The sequence below is a fragment of the Schistocerca piceifrons genome, chromosome 4 (genome assembly GCF_021461385.2).
Source record: "Schistocerca piceifrons isolate TAMUIC-IGC-003096 chromosome 4, iqSchPice1.1, whole genome shotgun sequence".
Classification (NCBI taxonomy): Eukaryota; Metazoa; Arthropoda; class Insecta; order Orthoptera; family Acrididae; genus Schistocerca; species Schistocerca piceifrons.
The window spans coordinates 655,943,735-655,969,658 of NC_060141.1; the positions used below are offsets into that span (position 1 = coordinate 655,943,735).

At 40.7% G+C, this 25,924-nt stretch overlaps 1 protein-coding gene across 2 annotated transcripts in view; it reads right to left on the reverse strand.

The window, feature by feature from the left end:
- Positions 1–25,924, reverse strand: part of LOC124795023 (neurotrimin-like) — a 388,376-nt gene that overhangs the window by 33,697 nt on the left and 328,755 nt on the right. Inside the window, exon 8 of one of the 2 annotated variants that reach the window (XM_047258790.1) lies at positions 8,417–12,813. The exons of the other annotated variant lie outside the window; for it this stretch is intronic. Coding sequence (XP_047114746.1) covers positions 12,665–12,813 — 149 coding nt within the window. The 3' untranslated portion in view covers positions 8,417–12,664. Of the gene's footprint in view, positions 1–8,416; positions 12,814–25,924 lie in introns of those variants that run through there. 2 annotated transcript variants of the gene reach the window in all.

The following is a 25,924-nucleotide window of genomic DNA, read 5'->3' on the forward strand; positions in this document are numbered from 1 at the left end:
GGTTACTTTAAGGAGCTCTGGGCCAGACGCTCTGCAACGTGCATTCCACTGAACCCAAACCACGGCCGTTTGCGACTTCAGTGGTGTCAAGCGAGAGGTCATTGGAGGGCAGGGTGGAGGTCTGTTGTGTTTCCTGATGGGAGCTGTTTTCGCCTCGGTGCCAGTGACGGCCGTGTGTTGGTTGGGAGGAGGCCTGTTGAGGGCCAGCAACCAACCTGTCAGCGTGGTAGACACACTGGACCTACACCTGGGGAGCACTCTTGTGATTAACCCACGCCCCCTGACCGCAAATTCGTGCGTCAGTCAGCTGATTCGACTTGTTATGCTGTCATTAATGAATAGTATTGCAGAGAGCGTTTTCCAACAGCGTCACTCTGGTCCACATACTGCTGTTGTAACCCAACATGCTCTACAGAGCATCGACATGATGCCTTGGTCTGTTTGATCACCGAATCTGTCTCGAGTCATCATCGGACGACAACTCCAGCGTCATCCGCAATCAGTGTTAACCGCCCCTGTATTGACGGAAGTGGGCAGCCATGGAACTCCATCCCACAAACTGACCTCCGGCATCTGTAAAACACATCGCATGCACCTTTAAATGTTTACTTTCAATCTGCTGGCGATTACACCGGTTATTAATGTACCAGCATTTCACACCTTCAACGGCGTATCTCGTGCTTGCCTTAACGTGTGCTCTTGCAGTGTTAATCACTGACATATGTTACTTACATTAATGTAGCCCAGAAATTTCATTACTCTAGATTAATTACTTTTTGGTGATGAGAATTTATTTCCATCAGTTTATATAAAACGTCTTCGTCATTATTGTTGCATTGGACGAGATAATTAATTATTTGTACATTTTTTTAGTCCTGCTGTTGAAGTGCAGCTTTTAATACTATTGTTCTGGAATAAGAAAATTAACTATTTAAACTGTTTTGCTTAAGTTATGCCATTATTTTTATTGTGTGGTGAAAGTTATTAATCATTTGAGCTCCGCGCTTCAAGTGCAGTTTTGTTATCGTTATTGTTTTGGGATAATTTTTTTAAAATGTTTAAAAAAAAGGGTCAAATGGCTCTGAGCACTATGGGACTTAACTTCTGAGGTCATCAGTCCCCTAGAACTTAGAACTACTTAAACCTAACTAACCTAAGGACATCACAGACATCCATGCCCGAGGCAGGATTCGAACCTGCGACCGTAGCGTTAAATATTTAAACTGATCTGCGTAAGGTGTTGTCATTATTATTGTGGGGGGAAAATGATTAATTATTTGAGCCTTATTGTTTATGTGCAGCTTTATCATCATTATTGTTCTGGAAGAAAATTTTAACTATTTAAATAAACGGTGTTGAATATAAAGCCTGTTATTTATTTTTGTGGGAAAAAAAACTGTATACTGGTGGAATAATCTTTGGCTATTTAAAAGGGCTGACTGTTTGAGGACCTTGAGATTCAATATCTGTAGTCAAAGTTCCTTTGTCTTGCAGATAAAAAAATTCTTTCTCTTTACAGCTGTCTTCTAATCAACTGGAAAGCTTGTTTATTAACTGCAGTATGATTTAAGATAAAGTCAGCGTACGTAACTATGAAAGCCGCTGCCTTGCATGTTTCCTGGTCCAGCCTTTCAGTCCACAGCCACTTATGCTTCTCCTTGCGTCGTTTTAACCCAAAGAGTCGCATCAGACACTGTTACCAGCGCAAAACAATTACACGTCATTAATAAAAGACTTGCTGTACGACCTTGTGAATGATGGTTGTAGATGAATCGATAATAATCAAAATAAGTAGGCTGTTATTAAAAGCTTCCTAGTCGCTACTCACTTGAACCAGAAGACACAACACTGTTTAAGGGTCGTCTTGCCAATAAATAAGACGACTTCAATTTCTGTCACATGCATCATTTCAGTGGCCGTCAACTCCGCATGCCACACGTCCTTTCGCAGAACAGAATTTAACTCCTGGTTAATGATGACAGCGACCAGCAAAAACACGACACAGATGGATATTATTCGATTGCTTCCGGTTTGGAAACTCTTATAAGCCATCGCGTCGAATTTTCTGTCGAGGGAGTTGGCGCAGGTGGCGATCGCAAATGCAAAAAATAATTTTGGTTTGTATGTTAGAGTTCTACATGTAGGCTAGATTACAAACATGAAGACACTATTAGCTATCATCTCTTACATTACATTTTACAATCATATTCAATCAACCGTAATATTTATTGGTAATTCACCGCAGCAGATAATGTAATGTAGTGCAATAAGGCTTAAAACACAGTTGGACAACAAACACCGTGTCGTGATGCACCATGCAGTAGATGTGTGGATGTCATTTGAAACGACAGAGAAGGTGCGTGGGTGATAACGTGAATGAACAGAGAAATACGATTTTTTCTCCCCCTTTGGCCAATACTGAGCCATGAGGGGTCGTATCGATAGTGGTTGACTAAGATTCTGCGGTAGTTTCCCAACAACAGGTTTGGCAGTGTCGCATGAGAAGGCATGACTTTTTACCTAGTGTTTTCCTAAAATTGAAAATAGATTTTCTGGATGTTTCGGGGCTTAACAAACTGATTGACTTTACGTTGTTTTCGCTGGGTGTTCCCCCGCAGGTTAATCATCATATTGGTTGTTAAGATAAAGCACTTTTATTGGTATTTATTGATGTTTTACTAAATTTTAGATACTGCTGGGCCTTAGAAGATAATGAACGTGTTCGCCCTGTTTATTTTATGTAAAACCGTTATGTCTAGTTTTTAATGAATTGTTCTTTGAATTCTGTAATACGGCAGTTACTGCTGGAACGTAGTCAGGAAGCCGGGTTATGTGCATGTCCAATTCTGGCGACTAGGGCTGTCTACTGACTGTATGGATTATTCGGTCTGTTGTAAAGGTATTTGGCATGATGTGTTTTTTACTGTAACCATTTCGGCAACTGTTATTTTTTCTTATTTGATTAATGCAGTGCTGGCGTGTGAAAAAATATGTTTTTTTTTAGGAATGATTTTTTTTTCATTTTTGGCCTATCAAGTTAAGCTCACCACTCCTCCCTCACTGTCTTCCATACCCCTTTAAAGGTAGCATTACCTTTCCTAGCCTCTGATTAGCTAAACTTGGAGAACAGATATGTTAGAACACCAGGACACGATGTTCGCCTTGTCGCTTGAGTTTTGGGAGTTGATTTTCTCACAGAAGGCTTGAAAGATCACGTAAGAAGGAGAGTTGTGACAATGGGGTCGCTCTGGCATGTAAATAGTGTGACAATGGGTCTTTAATTCATTTGTGATCATTGCATTATAACTGTGACAAAGTGTAGTGGCTAATTTTGCACCATGGCTACAAATTATTCTGGCACCACTATGTGTTACAGCACCTAAAAAAATTTTCTAATGTGTGTGAAATCTTGTGGGACTTAACTACTAAGGTCATCAGTCCCTAAGCTTACACACTACTTAACCTAAATTATCCTAAGGATAGACACACACACCTATGCACGAGGGACGACTCGAACCTCCGCCGGGACTAGCCGACCAGTCCATGACTGCAGTGCCCAAGACCGCTCGGCTAATCCCGCGCGGCTATTACGAGATCTCTCAGCATAGTTAGGGAGTCCACGATCCTCATTACACCCGCGGTGGATATCATCCACCGACATTCGACAGTGTAAGATCTTCTGCGAGAGGTATACAACTATCGCAAGATGAAAGGTGAGTGGACAAAACTTTTGCAACGTGTGCCTGTCGTGTATACAGCGAACCGCAGCTCACACGAGTATTGCTCGGCTATGACAAGTCCACATCGTCACGTTTTCAAAAGCAATTTAGAGTGCAGATATTAAACATAGAGTTCTTACAAAGATAGTAACTAAATTGGATATTTCTATTTTACATGCATAAAATGAAGTGCTTAAATATATTTAAAATTAATCGCTTAATACCGCGAGGAATAAAAAGGATAAAAAAAGGTTATTGTAACAGGAGAAATCGAACCCGAACTCACGAATTACCAGTCCATGCGCTTGACCAGAGCGCTATTCTTCTTTTTTTTCTTGTTTTCCCCAGTAACAGCGATCACAAAGCTTTTACGTTGGCTTTAAATACAATATTACAGTAACTGTATAAAGGGTAAAAACTTTCCTGTTTGCCATTTGCTGTCGAGGATATCTTGTTTTTCGTTCTTCTGTTGTTGTTTCAGATCATATTTAGGCCCTCCTCCGTCTTCGAAGATGTAGTTTTTTTTTTTTTTTTTTAAAAAAAAGAAAAAGGTACCTGAATCATGTGAGTGTTCTCGTCTTGGCTGGTGGAAACGCCTCGACGCCCATATAAACAATTTTCTTGCTGTTTATTTCGTTAACAGTCGTTGATAGCAAACTTGCTGATTTAAATTTTATAAATTTCCTTAGATCTATAGTTATGGAGCAAACTACTGTTCGGTGTATGGCAGTGTCAACCATTCCACAGTACTGGCAGGATTTTTATTCTGTGGCGTCGCTCAGCTGTCGGGATTAAATCATTTATCAACAAGTAAGGTGCTAAGAGCACCTTTGAATTTAAGGATGTGTGTGCAGAAATTGACTATGTCGTCTTCCAATTTAAGTTCAAAAAATGTGTGTGAAATATTATGGGACTTAACTGCTAAGGTCATCAGTCCCTAAGCTTACACATTACTTAACCTAAATTATCCTAAAGACAAACACACACACCCATGCTCAAGGGAGGACTCGAACCTCCGCCGGGACCAGCCGCACAGTCCATGACTGCAGCGCCCTAGACCGCTGGGCTAATCCCGCGCGGCTACAATTTAAGTATTTGTGTTTTGTCTGGTTTGTTGGGGACATAGAATTTTTTTTGTAACGCTTTAGATTATTTTCTTCGTCATACACAGGGTAATTAAAAATTCCTATTACAAGCTTCTCGTGGCTGTAGAGTGGAGTTAGGAGATAAAGTTTATGTATGGAACCCATGTCCGGAAACGTATCTTTTGGGTATAAAATAAAGTTTGAAGATCGGATCACTTTGAAGTCTCCCACTTCACGATACGCTCACAAACTGAGAAGAGAGTGCGGTCGTCCGTCCCTGTTGAAGTATGACGTCACATGCCACCTTCGTCCGACTACAACAACAACTTAGAGAAACTGAATGATACGTCCGAAACTAGGAGTGTTGGCTGTGGTGCTCAACGGACACGTCGTTCTCTCGACTTTAAAGACGACGTCCTTCATCATGTAGAAGAGAACGGGACGACGAATACTCGAAACATTGCCCATGATATGTGATTCTACAGCATACATGTCAGAGCTCAATGTCTTCGCTGTTTGTGAACCCTGGAGAGAGAGGTTTCAAACTGATCCAATCCTCTTAACTGATTTTAGATCCAAACGGTGCATTTCGGACATAGGTTCCTTATTAAACGTACATCTACTAACTCCCCCTATACAATCAGTAGCAGCTTGTAACAGTAATTTGGAACACGCTGTAGAATCTTACATCCGGGGTCTTTTCTAAAACGTAGGTTGCACTTTGCTACACATGAATTATATTTTTCTAGAAGCCTGAAAGGGGCATATACCTGCTTCTACTCGCATAGTATGACCCAGATCAATGAGCCTCGTCCCACGCCTTCCCCCTGTTGGATTTACACTTGAAGTAGATCTACCTAATTCTTTATGTCTCACTGTAACCTGAAAAGATCTACTTGAAAAGGCCTTTTTAGATCATCTACAGATAACACTTTCCTACTAAATTTCCTCGTATATTCGCTTTTTTTTTACCACCATCAGCAGGCTTTTGACTCACAAGGATAGCAATCGTATCTAAATTGACTATATAAATTTTACATGTGTAAATTGACTGTTTAAATATATATGAAAATTGCCCAAGGCATGATTCGAACCTGCGACCGTAGCGGTCGCGCGGTTCCAGACTGTAGCGCCTAGAACCGCTCGGCCACCCCGGCCGGCTGGATGCAGGTGATCAGGCAGTATCCTTACGTACATGTCACCTGTCAGAGTCGTATCTAGACCTATCAGAGATCCCATATCACTCCAACTGCACACGCCCCACACCATCACAGAGCCTCCACCAGCTTGAACAATGCCCTGCTGACGTGAAGGGTCCATGGATTCATGAGGTTGTCTCCATACCCGTACGCGTCCATCCGCACGATTCGATTACAAATGAGACTCATACGAGCAGGCAACACGTTTCCAGTAATCAACAGTCCAATGTCGGTGTTGACGGGCCCAGGCGAGGCCTAAAGCTTTGTGTCATGGAGTCATCAAGGGTATACGAGTGGGCATTCGGCTCCGAAAGCCCATATCGATGATGTATCGTTGAATGGTTCGCAGGCTGACACTTGTTGATGGTCCAGCATTGACATCTGCAGCAGTTTGCGGAAGGGTTGCACTTCCGTCCCGTTGAACAATTCTCTTCAGTCGTCGTTGGTCCCGTTCTTGCAGGATCTTTTTCTTGGCGCAGCTAACCACCATTTCGGCACTCGACCCGGGTTTCTTGTTATCGTGGAGAGAGCTACGAAACATGATTTCGTTCCTTTTATTTGTATAGCAGCACCTCATTCGATGAGAAATGGCGCAATTTTAGTGCCTTTTTACCGGCTTGCATTCCAGAAGAAATGAGATAATTTTTGTGCAATATTTATATTGTGTTGTAGCACTTTGGCACATATTAAGCGGATGCAACTGACTTTGAACTTCTCTAGCCTGAAGTTATCCTACACAGCTACAATGTAGGGGAACCGAATGAAGTCTGCGAAGCCTGGAGAGCAGAACAAATTGTGTAGAACATCCATGAGTAACGAAATTAAATCGCCTGACGATGAAGTAAACAGAAAGCAGTCCATAATAATATGATCATTTATCTGCTTCAACACCACCTTGAACCGGCGAAAGAAATAGCACAATTGCCTGAAGGTAAGGTGTTCATCGAGGAGGAATAGCCTTGCCTACATATATTATGTTCTGACATTGGGTAGATCGACATTTCTGTCGCGTTAAATCATGAGAAGAAGAGACTATTGCGGGTTTTTCTCGGTGGTTTGGGCGCACTTTGAAGCTACTTGAACCAGATTTGATGTTTTCAGCATGTGTTGCGCTGCTTGTACTGCAAACCAAATGGTTCAAATGGCTCTTAGCACCATGGGACTTCACATCTGAGGTCAGCAGTTCTCTTGAACTTAGAACTGCTTAAACCTAACTAACCTAAGGACATCACGCACATCCATGCCCGAGGCAGGATTCGAACAGCGGTAGCGCGGTTCCTGACTGAAGCACCTAGAACCGCGCGGCCACACTGGCCGGCACTGCAAACCAACCTATCGGTTCTTGGTAAATTCAAGAATCATAGGAAACATGTATCCACTTGCTGACGTAATGGGTTTGACGGTGTAAGAATTAATTGTTGCTTTGTCATTCCGCACCACAGTGCTTATAGAATTCTCTCCCTTGAAATGCAGCGTTCATGGTGAGTGAAGTTCTTTTCGTACACCTCTTTGTATTGGATTATGTATTGGCATACCTTGCAAAGAAAGCATTTATACCCTTCCAGATAGAAACCTAAGGATGACAGTCCTGTACAAAGAACTTCTTGCCACATTAATTCTCGTCACTCATTGGTGAAAGTAATTGCCATGGTATTCAGTCGCATTACTTCATTGATAACGCGTCACACCTTACGTCGAAGTCACTATCTTCGTTTCAAGTTTTAGTGGTGCGCTATTTACATCTTGCAATGCATCCATGGGTAAGTCCACTGAGTCCTTTTTCTCGGACGTTTTTCAAACCCCAAACATGCATATCCCTGTCGTGAACATTTGCGTCTACAAGAAATCTCGTTAACATGAAGTTTTCAGATACATAATCGTCAAGCAGGTGAAGTTTTGAGTGCTGGTTTTTCTCCACTTTCTCTACCACTCGTAAGAATTTTAAATAGTTTATAACTTCTTGGCACATTAATTCTCGTCACTCATTGATGAAAGTAATTGCGAAGAATGATTGAGCCACAACTTGGTATTTGTTTCCAGAATACTAGCCATGTTTTTAGGTTGAGTAAAATAATCTATTCCATTTACGTGTAAGTATGTTCTGTATTTTGTAATTCTTACCATAATAAGTAACTAATAATAATTGAACCCATATTAAACCAATTAATTAACAAGTATCTAATAGCTCCTTGCTTAACAATGGCAACTATTATCTGTATTTGCTACTGAGGCTCGGCAGAATTGCAGTAATAAAATGGGCGATTCGTCAACAGGTATCAAGGACGGAAAAAATGAAATACATTTTATTGGTGTGGATATGGGAAGCATAATGACAGCCTGATTTTGCACATGATGTTTCTTCTTCGAAGTCATTAGGCATAAAATTAATCTCGCATATCAGAATTCAAAATAGTTTCAATCGAAACTGAATGTTTATTTGCTTTTCATCATTCAGAAGTACAGTTCGCATACACTGATCATAACAAACATACAAACAGAATCCAGAAGGAAAAAATTTTACAATTTGTTTGCGTCCTTCTATAATGAAATTTACTTTTGGCTTAGTTACCCTGTTATAGGAGAGGTCTTTATGTACATATACACTCATCTTTATGTGTAAGACTGCTTCTACCATAGCAAACACATTGAAATATAGAAGATAAGTAGTGGAGCTTGAAAACCCAAGGACAATAACTTCTGTCCAAATCAGTGAATTACGTTATTTAAATTAAGAATATTCCTGATTTTCAGTAAAAAAGAAAAAGAAAAGTTTTTTAAAGATATTTATTTCCGATAACTCATCATTTATTTGATACTGAGTGTTTTGTGCTCTCTTACTCTTGATAAAATACATAATACAGCAGAACAGGAATAAAAAGTGAAACATCTACAAAATAGCTGAAGCAAGTCTCAGGTTAGGCCGAATCACACTCAAATACATTACCGTGCTCAACGAATAATACGCGCACTAAAACATGTAAGCTGAACGTTAATTCTCTACTTCTATTACTTACAATTTCTTTATTCTATACGACTGTTTGGGAAATTGTTACATTTGTTTCACTCATAGTACCTTTGTTACAGTAACATACAAAATATAGCTTCTGTATTGCCTTTTAGAATATCTCTGTAGCTTAGATATTTAAAAAATCATTAAACACAAAACCATATTTGCGTTTAACACATTTCGTTGATTACTTTCTCGTTTTGGTTACAATTAGGAGTTGTCACAGGTTAACTCAGCTTATCCTGATTTGTCACTGGAATAGTTACTTACTTTCACTATCCGTTTACTGCAGAGGAATGTGAAAACAATATCCAGTCACAGGACAAAATAAATCGAAAAGCCATCGTGGGTTACCATGTTCGCACGGGGTCACTACATTCGGAGACGATATCCTTGATGTTGTTCTAAAAAGGACTGGACTTGCGGTTAGTCCTGAAATTAATTAATATCGATCTTAGACGGCTTGTCCCAGACTTGTAACACCAGCCCTTTTCCTCGAAAACATTTTGTGCGCTGTCTTTCAGTTAAAATACGTTTTAGGCAAATGAACTGAATGATGAACCTCATATTGCTGGACTGCTTTAAAAATGGGAGGAAACATTGTCACCTGTAGAATTTCTAGTTGATGTTTGCATAGAACCCTAAAAACGGAAGATATCTGTGTATAGCCTTTTTTGGGATGTTTCGTCGAATCCAGATTATCATGAAAACAATAATCCTGCCATTGACTAGTTGACCAATGCTTCATAAAAGAAATAAACTTTGTATAATAAAGAATCCGGTTGAAAAATTTATGTACCGAGAAAAAACACTTCCTTCTACACTTCACATTCTAAATAAGCTCATTTTTCAATTTTAGCAGAACTGAAGTCCTAATTTTTTGAATGGAAACAAATTTCATCAGGCCAACTTCAAAAAAACTTTAATAATGAAACTAGATTATTCTTGAAAATATAAGCGATGTGCATGATAATATGATAATCAACTATTATTTTTGTATGAAACACTCATTATTTCATTTATTACTATAATCAGTATGTGCTATAGTAGGGCAAGCGTCAACGTCGGTCTATGGTAGGGAGAAGATCAAGGTCGGTCCAGAATAAACCAACCTTTGAAGCTTGGAGAGAAGAAGGATTCGTGCAAGAAACTCGTGGCTACGAGGAAAATCCATTACCGCCTTTACACATCAAGTTAGGCCCAATGGAACAGTTCGGGAATGCGTTACCCAAAGTTTGAGCATTTCAAGGAGGTATGTCGGAAATATTCACGTAAGTTGGAAGGGAAATTGAAAAAGGGAGTGTTTGTTGGACATGACATTCAGAAGTGATGCTCGATTCCAGCTCTGAAGCAAAACTGATAGTCAGAGGCCGGAGTTGATACTGAAGGAGCTCGTTGCTCATACATAGTTCTTAGGCAAGAAGACCCATGGACATTTTATCCGTATTGCAACTGATATGCTGCGAAAGTTCAAGGAGCTGGGCTGTTTGATGAGCTTCGAGATTAACGTCTGGAACTGTGACCTGCTCTTTTTTTCCTGAAAATTCCGGTGATATCAGTGAAGAAAAAGGTGAGCGCTCTCAGCAAAATATTAAATTCATGGAAAAACGGTTTGAATTCAAATGCAATACCAGTGTTATGGGAGATGTGAAATAGGCGAGAAAAAACTGTATTAGATACCTGAAGGAGAAAAGAGAAAGAAAAACCTTTGTTCCTACACAAATATTAGATCACTTTTCACTCAAATTTTTGCGAATTTTGTGATTTGTAACGAAGTCACATTATGACAAAACGGTACATGATAGAAAAAAATGTCAGATTTCGATTCAGTGTCCTAAAACAGAAGTTATACCTCGCACCCAAACCTCCAGATGTCAAACAGTCAGACTGGTACCAAACGTTGTATATCGACCGAGTATCAACCAAAACTCCGATATAGTTTGTGCTTTGTGCTGCCATCCAGGAGAACGTACGGAAACGGCAAGTAATAAGTATCACCTGAGCCACGGAGTACAGGAAAAGCGTAACTGTGTGCCTCTGTCGTACAGAGCTACCGCGGGGGTTGTAGGTAGAGAGTTAGTTTGTCGAACCAAGGGTCTCGTGTACGAGGTGTGGTCATGCTAGTTTCTGTACCGTAAAACGTGTCGAACAGTTATATGGGACATCGTGCTCCAGATGTGTGGAAGGACTGTTCTAAATTTATAGCAGCGTTCTATTGGCAGTCCGATTTCGCTTCTTTCATTTGAAAGTAGCTAATCTATAGTGTACATTTGTAGTCTCAACAACTAACCTGTAGTACACATTAGTAGTTTCACAGAATAAACATAAAGAATCGAACAGATGAGTAAGGAAACAGTTGCATCACACATGCCGAAATATTAATAACAACAATAATAATAATAATAACAAAAAGAAGAAAAAGAAGATTTATTTTTATTACCATTGCTACTTCCGCACGTCTGATGCAGTTACACCCTTATTCTTCTGTTATGATTTTTTTGTGTATTCTGAGAAACTACGACGAATATACAGTATAGGTTTGCTACTTTCAAATAAACGAAGCGAGTGTGGACTGCCAATCGAGCACTGCTATAAATTGCTAACAGTCCATTCACACGTCAGGAACATGTTGTCCTATATAACAGTTTGATACTTACTGCGGTACAGATACTGGCATGTCCAGGCATCGGACTCGCGACCCTTGGTACGACGAACTAATTCTCTACCGATATCCCCTCGGGAGCTCTGCACGACAGACGAACACAGCTACGCTTTTTCTGTACTCCGTGGGTCAGATGTTACTTACTACGTTCTCCTGGATGACAGCACGCAGCACAAAATATATGGGGGTTTTGGTTGATACTCAGTCGATATACAGAGTTTGGTACCGATCTGACTGTCTGAAATCTGGAGGTTTAGGTGTTAGCAAAAATAATTAAAATGTTGCTTTCGTTGGCCTGTGTTTGTTATGTGAAAGAATGTAGATTACACAAAAAATTACGGTTTTGTGGGCTATATTCACTCATAGTATATGTGTGCCATGTTCCATTTTAGAATCACGTCCTAGTTTATCCAGTTTAGGGGAGATGGTGTGCAATGTGAGGTTCACAATTCATTTCGTCCTTGAATGTTTTCCTCAAACGTATTCTGGCAGCAGTAAGAAGTTCGTCCACAACGTTTCCTAGGAAAATGATCGATATGGTAAGTAGGGGAGGATAGAAAGGGTTTTGTTACGTACACTTTTGGCATTACAGTAGAGGAAAAGACATCTCTTGATGCTGGAAGTCACATCAGTGAGTGTATTTTCTGAGCTCCGATTGTTCTTCTTTCCGCTAAGAAAGTGTTCTCCAGTCTACGAAAGAACCACAATTGTCTTAATCGTCTCACACATCTAAGTAGCGTGTCTAGCACTCGTACTACTAGTCGGGCAGCTTGTTACGCCGTCCGCAGACGGACACAGTCTTAGTCTGATACGGCGTCGGATGGGCGGCCGCCCGTCGACCAGATGGCGGTCGAGCCGGCGCTACGGTGCTCGCGGCCTAGCGCTGCCGTGGTGGTGCCAAAGCGGGGTCGTGATCCTGGTCGTGGTCGTTGTGGCGCGGTGCTGGGGGAGGGTCGTGCTGGCGGGAGGCTGTCGCGGGCGGCGGCGCCCTCTTACGGCGGCGGCGGCGGCAGCGGGAGGGGAAACAGGCGGGCCGTGGACAGCGCAGCCACCAGCAGCAGCAGCGGCAGCGGGGCGCCGCCGGGAGTCGACGCCGAGCCTCCGGGCGGCGCGTCGCGCAGCCGCTCGCGCACCTTCATGTCTGCCGGAGAGACAAAACATCCCAAAAAGGTTAGGGCTTTAGTGGGCACTTGTTGACAAAGACTTGATATGGGCAAGTCTTCAGATCCAGATTGTATACCGATAAGGTTCCTTTCAGATTACGCTGATACAATAGCTCCCTACTTAGCAATCATATACAACCGCTCGCTCACCGATAGATCTGTACCTACAGATTGGAGAATTGCGCAGGTCGCACCAGTGTTTAAGAAGGGTAGTAGGAGTAATCCATCGAACTACAGACCTATATCATTGACGTCGGTTTGCAGTAGGGTTTTTGAGCATATACTGTATTCAAACATTATGAATCACCTCGAAGGGAACGATCTATTCATACGTAATCAGAATGGCTTCAGAAAACATCGTTCTTGTGCAACGCAGCTAGCTCTTTATTCGCACGAAGTAATGGCCGCTATTGATTCCGTATTTCTAGATTTCCGGAAAGCTTTTGACACCGTTCCTCACAAGCGACTTCTAATCGAGCTGCGGGCCTATGGGGTATCGCCTCAGTTGTGAGACTGGCTTCGTGATTTCCTGTCAGGAAGGTCGCAGTTCGTAGTAATAGACGGCAAATCATCGAGTAAAACTGAAGTGGTATCAGGTGTTCCCCAGGGAAGCGTCCTGGGACCTCTGCTGTTCTTGATCTATATAAATGACCTGGGTGACAATCTGAGCAGTTCTCTTAGGTTGTTCGCATATGATGCTGTAATTTACCGTCTAGTAAGGTCATCCGAAGACCAGTATCAGTTGCAAAGCGATTTAGAAAAGATTGCTGTATGGTGTGGCAGGTGGCAGTGGACGCTAAATAACGAAAAGTGTGAGGTCATCCACATGAGTTCCAAAAGAAATCCGTTGGAATTCGATTACTCGATAAATAGTACAATTCTCAAGGCTGTCAATTCAACTAAGTACCTGGGTGTTAAAATTACGAACAACTTCAGTTGGAAAAACCACATAGATAATATTGCGGGGAAGGCGAGCCAAAGGTTGCGTTTCATTGGCAGGACACTTAGAAGATTCAACACGTCTACTAAAGAGACAGCTTACACTACACTCGTTCGTCCTCTGTTAGAAAATTGCTGCGCGGTGTGGGATCCTTACCAGGTGGGATTGACGGAAGACATCGAAAGGGTGCAAGAAAGGGCAGCTCGTTTTGTATTATCACGAAATAGGGGAGAGAGTGTGGCAGATATGACACGCGAGTTGGGATGGAAGTCATTAAAGCAAAGACGTTTTACGTCGCGGCGAGATCTATTCACGAAATTTCAGTCACCAACTTTCTCTTTCGAATGCGAAAATATTTTGTTGAGCCCAACCTACATAGGTAGGAATGATCATCAAAATAAAATAAGAGAAATCAGAGCTCGAACAGAAAGGTTTAGGTGTTCGTTTTTCCCGTGCGCTGTTCGGGAGTGGAATGGTAGAGAGATAATATGATTGTGGTTCGATGAACCCTCTGCCAAGCACTTAAAATGTGAATTGCAGAGTAATCACGTAGATGTAGATGTAGATGTCTGTTGGCTTCTGTCTCGAGCTGATGGAGGGTGGTGGATGAGGATGAAACTTTGACAATGCCAGCCACTTGTACTGGCGAAACTCAGAGAAACTGTCAGAGAAACGTCGGCCAAAATAACCCGAGGTAGAAGCCAACAGGTGATCTGTAGGCAAGAGATTGTACCAACTAAACATTAAAAGACGTGATGGCTACGCTAAGGCTGTCTTGTTTGAGTAAGAAGATATATTCGTCACTGCTGACCAGTTTCGGTTACAATGTTCGCAGGAGAGCTTCTGTAAAATTTGGAAGGTAGGAAGCGAGATAATGGCAGAAGTAAATCTGTGAGGACTGGGCGTGAGTCGTGCTTGGGTAGCTCAGTTAGTAGAGCACTTGCCCGCGAAAGGCAAAGGTCCCGAGTTCGAGTCTCGGTGCGGCACACAGTTTTAATCTGCCAGGAAGTTTCATATCAGCGCACAGTCCGCTGCAGAGTGAAAATCTCATTCTGGAAACATCCCCCAGGCTGTGGCTAAGCCATGTCTCCGCAATATCCTTTCTTTCAGGAGTGCTAGTTCTGCTAGGTTGGCAGGAGAGCTTGTGTAAAGTTTGGAAGGTAGGAGGCGAGATATTGGCAGAAGTAAAGCTATGAGGACGGGGCGTGAGTCGTGCTTGGGTAGCTCAGTTGGTAGAGCACTTGCCCGCGAAAGGCAAAGGTCCCGAGTTCGAGTCTCGGTCCGGCACACAGTTTTAATCTGCCAGGAAGTTTCATATCAGCGCACACTCCGCTGCAGAGTGAAAATCTCGTTCTACAATGTCATTATTACATGCGACGTGCAATTACGAATATGCCAGTAAATCGCCGATTCCTTAAGAATCGCACTCCATGTATAAAGCAGCTTCAAAACTGTAATTACTTTACAAATGTGTTAAAGTGTTACTTACTTGACGTGAAGCATGTGAAGGAGAAAAATTTTTGAAAAGCTCTGAAATTACGTTTAAAATTTGTTGAAAGTAGCTACTGCTCTCGTTCTGAAACAGTGGATGAATATAATCTGGGTCATCTACATCTACATGGATACTCTGCCTATCACATTTAAATGCCTGGCAGAGGGTTCATTGTACCACCTTCACAATTCTCTATTGTTCCAATCTCGTATAGTGCGTGGAAAGAATGAACAACTATATCTTTCCGTACGAGCTCTGATTTCCCTTATTTTATCGTGGTGATCGTTCCGCCCTATGTAGGTCGGTGTCAACAAAATGTGTTTGCATTTGGAGGAGAAAGGTGGTGATTGGAATTTCACGATAACATTCCGTCGCAACGAAAAACGCCTTTCTTTTAATGATTTCCAGCCCAAATCCTGTATCATTTCTGTGACACTCTCTCCCATATTTTTCGATAATACAAAACGTGCTGCCTTTCTTAGTTCTTTTTTGATGTACTCCGTCAATCCTATCTGGTAAGGATCCCCCACCGCGCAGCAGTATTCTAAAAGAGGACGGACATGCGTAGTGTAGGCAGTCTCCTTAGTAGGTCTGTTGCATTTTCTAAGTGTCCGACGCCAATAAAACGCAGCCTTTGGTGAGCCTTCTCGATCTGAAATCCTTCAGCACTTCATGTGAATAAAGAGCTAGGTGTGTTTCACAGGAACGATGTTTTCTAAACCCATGCTGACTGTGTCAATAGAACGTTTACTTCGAGGTAATTCACAATGTTCGAACACAATATATGTTTTAAATCCTGCTTCATATCGACGTTAACGATATAGGCCTGTAATTTAGTGGATCACTCCTACTACCTTTCTTGAATATTGGTGTGACCTGTGTAACTTTCCAGTCTTTGGGTACGGATCTTTCGTCGAGCGAACGGTTGTATATGATGTTAAGCAGAAGCTGGTTCTTCACGCATCTCAATGTTTATAACGTAATATCTCCAGAACTATGTGTCCTACAATGATATAATTTTGGAGATACATTCAATGAGATAGAATTGAGGGAAAAAAAGATAAAGACCATGAACCACGAAGGAATTAGCCGAACGGAACGGAAATCGGTAGCTGTGATGTACGTTTACAGACAAACAAATGATTACAGTTTCTTTGAAACTGTATGATTTTCTTAAATAGAAAGAGCTTTGCAAATTGAGTAACTCAGTAAGGCTGTAGTCCACCTCTGGTGATTATGTAAGTGGTTATCTGTCTTGGCATTGATTCATAGACATAGTTCCTGAGTTGTCGTCAGGGAGACTTCCGTAGCGCGGTCGATAGTCGTTTGTTTGTTTTAAAAGCTAGTGACCGCTTGTTGGCGTTAGTCAGCCAGTCAGTCAGGCAGCAGTAGCCGGCCAAGGCACAAGCAGCAACAGAGAAGTTACCGATATTGTGACTTTTACGCGTTCCTAACCAGGAGGGAATTTCATAATATCTGTTTGCTTTAACAGTTTAGTTTCTTGAGTTTCTGCGTGCTAATTTAATGTTTAATAGCCACAGTTCGCAGTTGGGTAGCAAATAGTATGGTACTGTGTTGAACTGTAACTTCGTGACACGTATTGTAATATTTTGGCAATTGACGTCTGATGCTGCTGTATTCTAGTGCCTGTTGGCTTCTCAGACGGAAAAAAACTGACTGATATTTCATTGGTATTCTGATATTCATTGTTATTATGTATTTCATTTCTTATTTTTAAACTAATGCAGATTTCAAATTTAATCTAGAGGTAGAACACAACTCGAACTGGTTTGAGGAATTATCCTGGTATTATCTTGCAGCGACTAGGCAAAACTACATTTTCCTCATGGTAGAAACGCATGCGGGTGAAGCTACCCATATGCAAAAGCTATCAATTGGCTGCTGCCTGTCAGTCACCTGCTAGGTTAGCACAGACAACAGTCTTCAACACAACCGGCTTTCGACAGGTCTCTTGACTTTGAAGTGGCCCATGACGTACCAAAATAGTGTTGTCGAGTGTCACGTGACCGCCGAAAGTAGACAGTTTGCAGAGAAGACCATTATCAGAACTCAGAACTTTCGTCAAGCTTAAGACTTCCGCTGAAAAGAGCGTCGGGACTTCTCTAATGGTCTGAAGTTGGTTTTTGAGCATCAAAAGAGAGCCATGGACCTACGCTCCTGTATCGTTGGCGAATACTTTGGCAGATTATCATTCTTCTGATGGTGTAAGTTCGACATATAGAGTGTTACTACACACCATGGACATGTAGATTCACTTATGCAATGTATGTATCTTTTTTCTCCTTATTAATAATTAATTGTGTGTTAGGAAAAGACAACAGGATAGCCTAACAAAAATAACGCGAGTGAGCAATACACACGAAAGCCCATACCCAGAACTATTTACGTCATTCACAAATGTTAACGACTCAAACCGACGCTGTAACGATAGTGTCCATGAATGTGAGTGCGTGTTTGTGTGTGTGTGTGTGTGTGTGTGTGTGTGTGTGTGTGTGTTTTTCATGTCAAGGGGTGGGAGGAGGAGCAGGGAAGGTGTGAGCAATAATTTTTTTCTCTGAAGTTCGAAGTGGTGTGCTTCAACGTTTCTGAATCCCTGAAAACGTGGGTGTAGACAACGCTTGTTTCTCTTTTATATGCGTTGTACTAGAAGTTACAGTGCTCATCTTCCTTTTGCTTAGTACTTTAGTGGTAGTGGATATCCACAATTTATTATCAGAAAATAATAACATATTTAACACATTGACTGCCATGGTATAGCTGGGTTACCGACCCTTGGGGCCATTTACTTCATTTACTTTTTTTCAATATCCTGTTTTAGTTTGCTCCAAGTACACTTGTTAAGTGCAAATAAAGTGAAAATATGGCATTTTAGTAACTTTTATTAAATTTTTTGTGTTGGTTACGTATGATTCACATGGCCCCAGTGTAAAGGTACCAGGTGTGTCATTTTCTATGTCGCTAATAATTTTAGGTTTGTGCTCCTGTCAGTTTTTCATTTCACAGCATTATTTGTGTACAGTTCCATTATTGCTTTCCTGCATTGTTGCTACAGTCTTTATTCAGTGTTGTTTGCTCCGTAACAAAGTGATATTGTGGCAGAAGAAAAGTCTCATAGAAGTTATGAAGATGAACAAAGGCATGTGCAGCAGCTTTTAGATTAAGTTATGGACATAAGTGATGAAGATTCTGTCTTTATTTGGTAATAGCTCAGACGAATTTTTACCAGAGGAGACCAGAAACGAAACTGGAAGTTCTGGTGGTAGTATCACATCAGTGAAGGTAGGAAGAAGAGTTTTATGTCCACATTCAGTCAAAGAACCAGACTTCACAGCTGTAAAAACCAAGCAACAAAGCACCTCTAACCGTGTTAGTGCCATAACTACTGCAGTTGGTTCAGGTTCAATTGAAGTAAGTGTAATATCAAAAAGTTCTGAAGACGAAGGTGACACACTCAGAACAAATTCTAATGAGAATGTCTAGGGGCCAGTTACGGGTAAAAATATGGAAAACTTTACATTTATTCATTCCAGTTCTGGTGTAAATGCTTCTTTTGCACTAACTCTCAAAGACAAGACACCATACGATTTCTTCAAATATTTTGTAACTGATGAAATTTTAGAATGTGTGACTCAACAAACTATTTCCCACGCAAAACAAGTCTTAGAAAGTCAGTCAGCAAATGTTAATTCACGACTGAAAAAGTGGACTGATGTCAACAAAACTGAAATTGAACAATTTTTAGGATTTTTGTTATGGATGTCACTAAATGTAAAACCGAGGATTCCAAATTGGTCAAGAAATATGCTCTATCAGAAAAATGTAAAAAATGTTATACCACGCAACCGTTTTGAACTGCTTTTATGTATGTGGCATTTATCCGATAATAACCAGTGCCCTCCGGGAAACCGCGTATTCAAAAGTCAACCTCTTATTGATAAATTACTGCCGAGATTTAAAAGTGCAGTTGTGCTGGAGAAATAAGTTTGCATTGACGAAACACTTGTGCCATTTCGAGGAAGACTAAGTTTCATTCAGTATATAAAGAATAACCGCCATAAATTCGGAATTAAATTGTTCATATTTTGTCTAAAGGGTGGCTACACCTGGAATATGAAAGTTTACTCTGGGAAGAATTCGAATCCTGGGGTTCTTCTTGCCACATCTGTTGTTATGAGCCTTATGAGTGGATTACTAAATGAGAGCAGAATCTTATATACAGACAATTTTTACACAAGTATTCATCTAGCACACCAGCTTCTTGAACAATCAACACATTTAGTTGGTACTCGAAGATCGAACAGAAAACTGAATCCTCAAGATGCTGTACAGGCAAAACTGAAGAAGGGGGAACACAAAGCAAAGGAAAGTACCACAGGTGTAGTATTACTGACACAGAAAGATAAGAGGGGTATTCTGATGCTGAGTGTTCATGGAGAAGAAGAAGCTGAAGTTCAAACCAGGAAGGGCACAAAGAAAAACCAGCAATGATAACTGACTATAATCAGTCAAAGTCTTTTATAGATCTTTCTGACCAAATGAAATCGTACTCGCATTGTCTAAGGCGGGGTGTGAAATGGTACAGGAAGCTTGCAACTGAATTGTTGACAGGGTCCGCACTGGTAAATGCTCATGTGATTTACCGATACATCAACAACAAGATAATCTCAATCACAGAATTCAAAGAGGAAGTGACTTTGAGACTACTCCATACAGAAGATGCCGATGAGCCTGAGACATCTCTCACCAAAGCTACCGCGTTACCTGCAGATTGTACACTTGTGAGCATGGGAGCAGCCAGACGTAGGTGTACCGTGTGCTATAAAAAATGAAGAATGAATTTGAACGAGAGAAAGCTGTCAATAAACGCAAACAAACTGCATGGAAATGTAAAAATTGAGACTCATATTGTTGCGTAGTGCTTTTTCATAAAGCACAGTGCATACAGGTGTTAGAGAAACAAGGTGGAATAAACCTAAATTTTTCAGTTTCATTGTTGTTGCAATTAGAGTTAAAGAATGTAAATAAAACTGTATGTGATTTGCAATCTACTGTGTAAGTAATATGTCAAACTAAATAATACATAAATAATAAAAAGAAGAAAAGTCCAATACGACTGAGCCATGTGAGTAATATATGACTCACGAATTCAAACGTCAATAACTACTTTTGAGCTCTTGAAAACCGTGGGTCAAGAACATCATTTGTTACTGGGACCATAACCTATTATAACAAGAAGTCACAGCATGCTCCTGTGAGTTACAAATGTACCACAGAGCTTTAAATGGAAAAATGTCCGTGAGTTGTATTTACTTCACGTCGTCCGAAGAGAACACTTCCTGTGAGTTATATTTAACTCACGTGGCAGTCATTGCGTTAAAATGTTCTCTTTTAGAATGATGGCTTCACGTACTCCAAATCGTTATTTGGTTTGAAGGTATATTTATTTAGTACAGCGATTAGTACTGTCTGTGGTGAAATGTTGAAGTGTTGACATTAATACTAATATTCTGAAGCATGAAAGGAAGACGTTTTGGCAGCCTCATGTGTTTGAAGTAGTATGTGGCGCGTTACAGCTGCCCTATATTTTTGTAAATGAAAAAACTATTGTGGCCTCGAGTCTAGTGTATACTCTTCAATTTGGCGGCACTTCGGCACCTTGCGTATTAACTGCATTACTTATTTATTGAACCAGCTTCTCACTTGGTCTCACGAGTGGAACTCGTTCCAGAACTTTCGACGACTGAAAAATACGAGCATCAGGAACGCAACAATTGTCGAAGACCACACTGGGGCGGCGATTTTGAATTTCCGGGACGGAAGGAGACATAATATTCATGATTTAGAGAACATACTCAAGTTGGTCAGTTATATTTGTTCTTTAAAAATTACCGCTAACTACGGAACCGCTATTGCTTGTACAACTTTAAATTACCGACAGTGTAACAATGTCAGAATATTTTATAATGAAGATTGTCCCATTAATGACAGTTTCGTTCAGCTTAAAGGATACACAGAAAACTGTTAAATACGATGAAGTGACTTCAATCATGACAAATAAAAGGAATTATTTTAATTATTGATGTTACATTTTTCCCAATTTTAACGTCCTGTGAACAATAATTTTTAGCAAAGATCAGTGTACATGGTGGAAGCTTCACTACAAATTTCCCTTTTTTTCTTCTTGTTTAGGGACCGATGACCGTACCAGTCTGGTCCCTTTAATCTCCCAAACTAACCAACCTTCTTCTTTTGCGTCCATTTCATTCTCGTGCCGGTTTTTTCCTAAAATGATTTTATTCATTATCGGTTTGTTTTTCGTATTCTAACGACGTGAGTGTGGAGTCATTCCGGAAATCAGTTTCATTAGAATTTTCTTTTTTAAGTAAGGCGTACCTCTCTATTTCTTACCAAGGAGTTTATCAGACTGGATACAATAACAATTTCAAAATGCGGGATGGAAGTAAACGGACGGAAATTTTACGATCCTTCCTCTTAATTAAGGAGAAAACTTAATACACGTTTTACTTTCACGCGCAAAGCCGCTGCGGCGGCGCTGGCGCAAAATTCCTTTCTTTAAGTATCCTCGTGGCTTAAAAACAACGGAGAATAAAATTAGCATATAGATTATCTTAATTCCCTGAAATTAATTTTTCCTGCTCAGATTCAGGGAAAATGAATTTCGACAAATCGCTTAAAACATAGCGAGACTATACGTATTCGTTAAATAATTAGTTCCTGCTATTCTTCAGAACTGAAGACAGATGGTGGAAAGAATTTTTAAACGTCGTCGTAAAGGATAATCTTGTTTATTTGAAGGATATGATGTTACAAAAATTGACATGTCATTTTACTAAATCCTGAGCCTTAGAACATTGATAATAAAGTGAACACGGGCAGTGGCAATATAACAATGAATTACTGAACACTGGCGACATCTGAAGATATAATTGAGTAGATTCTGTTTCTACGTGTTATTAATATTTATTGTGTTTGTATTTATTTGAAACCGTTTGAGGGAGAAGAAATCACTAAATATTTAACCTTAATTTTCTGCTTTCAGAATTTTCAGATAGACAGAAGCACGGAATCGTCCGGTAACTGCATTACATAATAAATGCTATTATAGACAATAAATTAAATTTTTTGAATTAAATAATGCAAAATGTCAGATAGATCGAAGTTTTTCTAGGGAATCATGAAGAGATTCGTAACTTCATTCTTCATTCTTCGACAACAGAATTTATTTATTTGTAGTCTTCTTTTCAATAAAGGAATAAATTTTTATGAGATATCCGACCAATTTGTTTTCATGGTAGAAATTCTTTCTTCAAATCCCATGTGATAACGGTGGCAAGCCTCTTCTGTAACTTAAGAATATTTTGAACGTAAGAAATGTAAACCCTTTAGTAAAGAGATCCCCTCCATATCATTTTCTTAAATTTTTCTGGTGTCGCATCTCTTAAAAATAATGTGTGATACAGAATTATTTTTTAACACGCACCCATTGATGTCTTAGTATTTCATATGGTTTGTCGCTGTCTTGACATGTCTTCTTATCTCTGTCTAATCTCAACTGCACTAGCCTTGGTAAGCTATTTCAATTATTTTAATCTCTGTCTGTCTCCAATAATTTTCTACTCCACTGATCCTCACATTGACTTGGTTAACTGTTCCGTACCGCCTTTCATATTGCCTGCATCACACTTTGATAAAGCTAACAAATCAGCAATGCCGAACCATATAAACGAAACAGAGGACATTGTTGCAATAGATGACAATCTTCAAGTACTGAACACTTCAGAGAAGGGCTGACTGAACAAGGGACATCTTGGAGGGAACGAAAATCTTCATTCATGACGAAAAGTGGAGAAACGAGATCCTAAACGAAATTGCAGATTTCGAGTACTCACGTTTCTTCACCAAAATCAGTTCAGTAGCGTTCAGATGTAAAACATGTAACGATTAAGAATATGCACAGAGTGTGTTCCAATATCAAATCTTACTAATTCTTAAAAATAATCTCTATGTTGTCGTTATTAACATTCGATTGTCACGGTTTTTCTCAATGTGATAATATATTTCGTCGCACTGCGTCAGAGGTGCGTCAGCAAGGTATGCAGAACACAAAGAAAGTGACAGATAACACCAGAATCGACACATCGATGGTTAAATTGAAACAAGCTTTGATTCGACCGACACCTTGTTTCTGCTGCACAGTAAAGTTGATGGCGTTTTTAAAGTGCCCTTTGCTTGGTTGTAAACAATGTCTAGCAAGAACCTAGGAGTCGTAGCAATTGAGGTAACAAAACACACAACGAGAAGACAGCCTTTTCATCATGAACAAAGTAAGTGATTATTTAAATTTTTTATTTGAATAGCAAACCAGTAAGAGTAATGAATATTACCTTATATTAGGTTATCCTTCTTTTGCTCCACAGGATGGTCAAAGCACAAGGTTATCCTTATTTTGCTCCACAGGTTGGTCAAAGCACATGACGAGAATATAACGATTCACTTTTGTATCTACATAAAATGTTGTTAAACTGTTTTTGTATTCGCATGGGTAGCCTAAAGATGTGATCTTTAACTCTAAACATGTTGCAGTGGATATTTGGGGCTTGGAATCCATGCGCAGCTGCTAGGGAAAGAGTGCTGGTCCCAAAAATTTCCCGCACCGGTGTGCAGACATCGCTTTTGTCCGAAGAGGCGAAAAACAGTCTATCTAGATCTACCAGTTTGGCGTTTCTGGCCGCAGAAAGGACAGGGGTGCAAGCGAGAAAGTAGGTCGCCTGCCAGTTCTGTATAAAGATGGCGGCCAAAAAAATCTACAAGTTTCCATGTTCGCGTTGGACCGAATGCAGCAGACGGAGCTCTCAGGTTGTGCGGTTCCTCTGCCTGCTGACTTTTTTGGGACGCCTCGGGCCTTCAGAAGAATTTTAGAATGGAACGCAATATTTATGACGGCTCTGAAATGATCTGTATTTGGACGCAAAAGAATTTCTCTTAGTGTAGCTGAGGCCCCTGGTCGGACTTGCTGTAACGTTTGGCCCATCAAGATAATGGTCTCTGTGATAAATTGGTTGTTCACTTTAGGCCCAAACGAAAACTCTCTAAACACACTGCCTAAAGATGCTATGGGTAACACAATTCGGGATAATATCTTCTTTCCCTCCCTCTGCAGAAATTTACGAGTCAGTGATTGACTGCTTCTCCAGCAGGAAAAAGAATGTTATTAACTTTGGTTAGAGGTGGTCTGAAAATTGGACCCACGAGCTATAGGCGAAAGCGGAGAGGGGGAGGCAGGAGAGAGAGAAGATAGACCGAAGGAATTAACCTCAAAGGAGATGAAGAAATTAGTCACTAAGGAGACGAAGGAGATACGGATGGTAGCGTAACAGCTTGTTGAAAGTACAGAGCAGGCTAAGTAGGAAGTCATGGGTGTTACCAGAGAGGTACAAAACGTCAAAAAATATCAAAAGAGACGCGAGAGGTCGCGAACGAGGCAAAACGGATGTTAGAGCGGCAAGATTAGTAGCCCTAGGTGCACCCAAGGACGCTTTGCAAGTAAAACACGTCAAAACCGAAGTCTGCAAAACCGAAAAAGTTTTTGCCATGCTCCAAAACAGGGAAAGTGGATCATCCAGGAAATGCAGGAAAAAATTAGCGAGAACGTACAGCGCATCGAACAGATTGAGAACAAACAGGCAGAAATGTCAGAGGTCAAAGAAGAACTGACCCGGATCATTTCACAGAAAACGAGCTAGCAAAATACGTGCACCAAGCACATGAGTGGGTTGCGCAATTACAGTCTGGTACGGCAGCACTCTCTTGTGAGCATGGTAGGAGAGAAGAGCATGTATGACGACATTTCCATACGCTACATCACCCGCACAACGGCGAATGCCGCAGAACACGTCAGCCGCCATAGGGTGCACGACAGAGCGCGCGCCTTCGGTGATGCAAACTATGGCAGAAACCGAACGAGAGCACAATTGTGTAGTCTTCAGCGAACGGAACCCTTATTCCATGAATCTGACGACACAAGAGCAGGCCTTAACAGTGCACAGGGATCGTTGGGATAGCAATTTGTGGAGACACGTGCTGCAGAAACATAAACATTTCTTATCTATTCAAAATAGGGAAAATTCGTTTGCAGGAAATGGCGAAGCCGGCCAGTGTGGCCGAATGGTTCTACTCGCTTCAGTCCGGAACCGCGCTGCTACTACGGTCGCAGGTCGAATCCTGTTTGGATGTGTGTGATATCCTTAGGTTAATTAGGTTTAAGTAGTTCTAAGTCTAGGGGACTGATGACCTCAGATATTAAGTCCCACAGTGCTTAGAGCCATCTGAATTTTGAAATGGCGAACCATTTGACTACAAACATTTCTTATCCAATCAAAATTTCCAAGTGTACAAAGAGTATAACAATACATTACACCCAAAAAATTGGATAGCTCAGTACGATAAAGTGCTACCAAAATCGTGGACGCTGAAATAAAAGCTGGAATTTACCTGCAGATTTTTTGAGAGTCGATCGCGGAACGTATGCGCAGTGTTGCGGAGGTTATAGCTCATACAAAGAGTTCAAGGATGCATTCCTTAAAACATATTGGTCGCAGGACATGCAAGAAAGAAT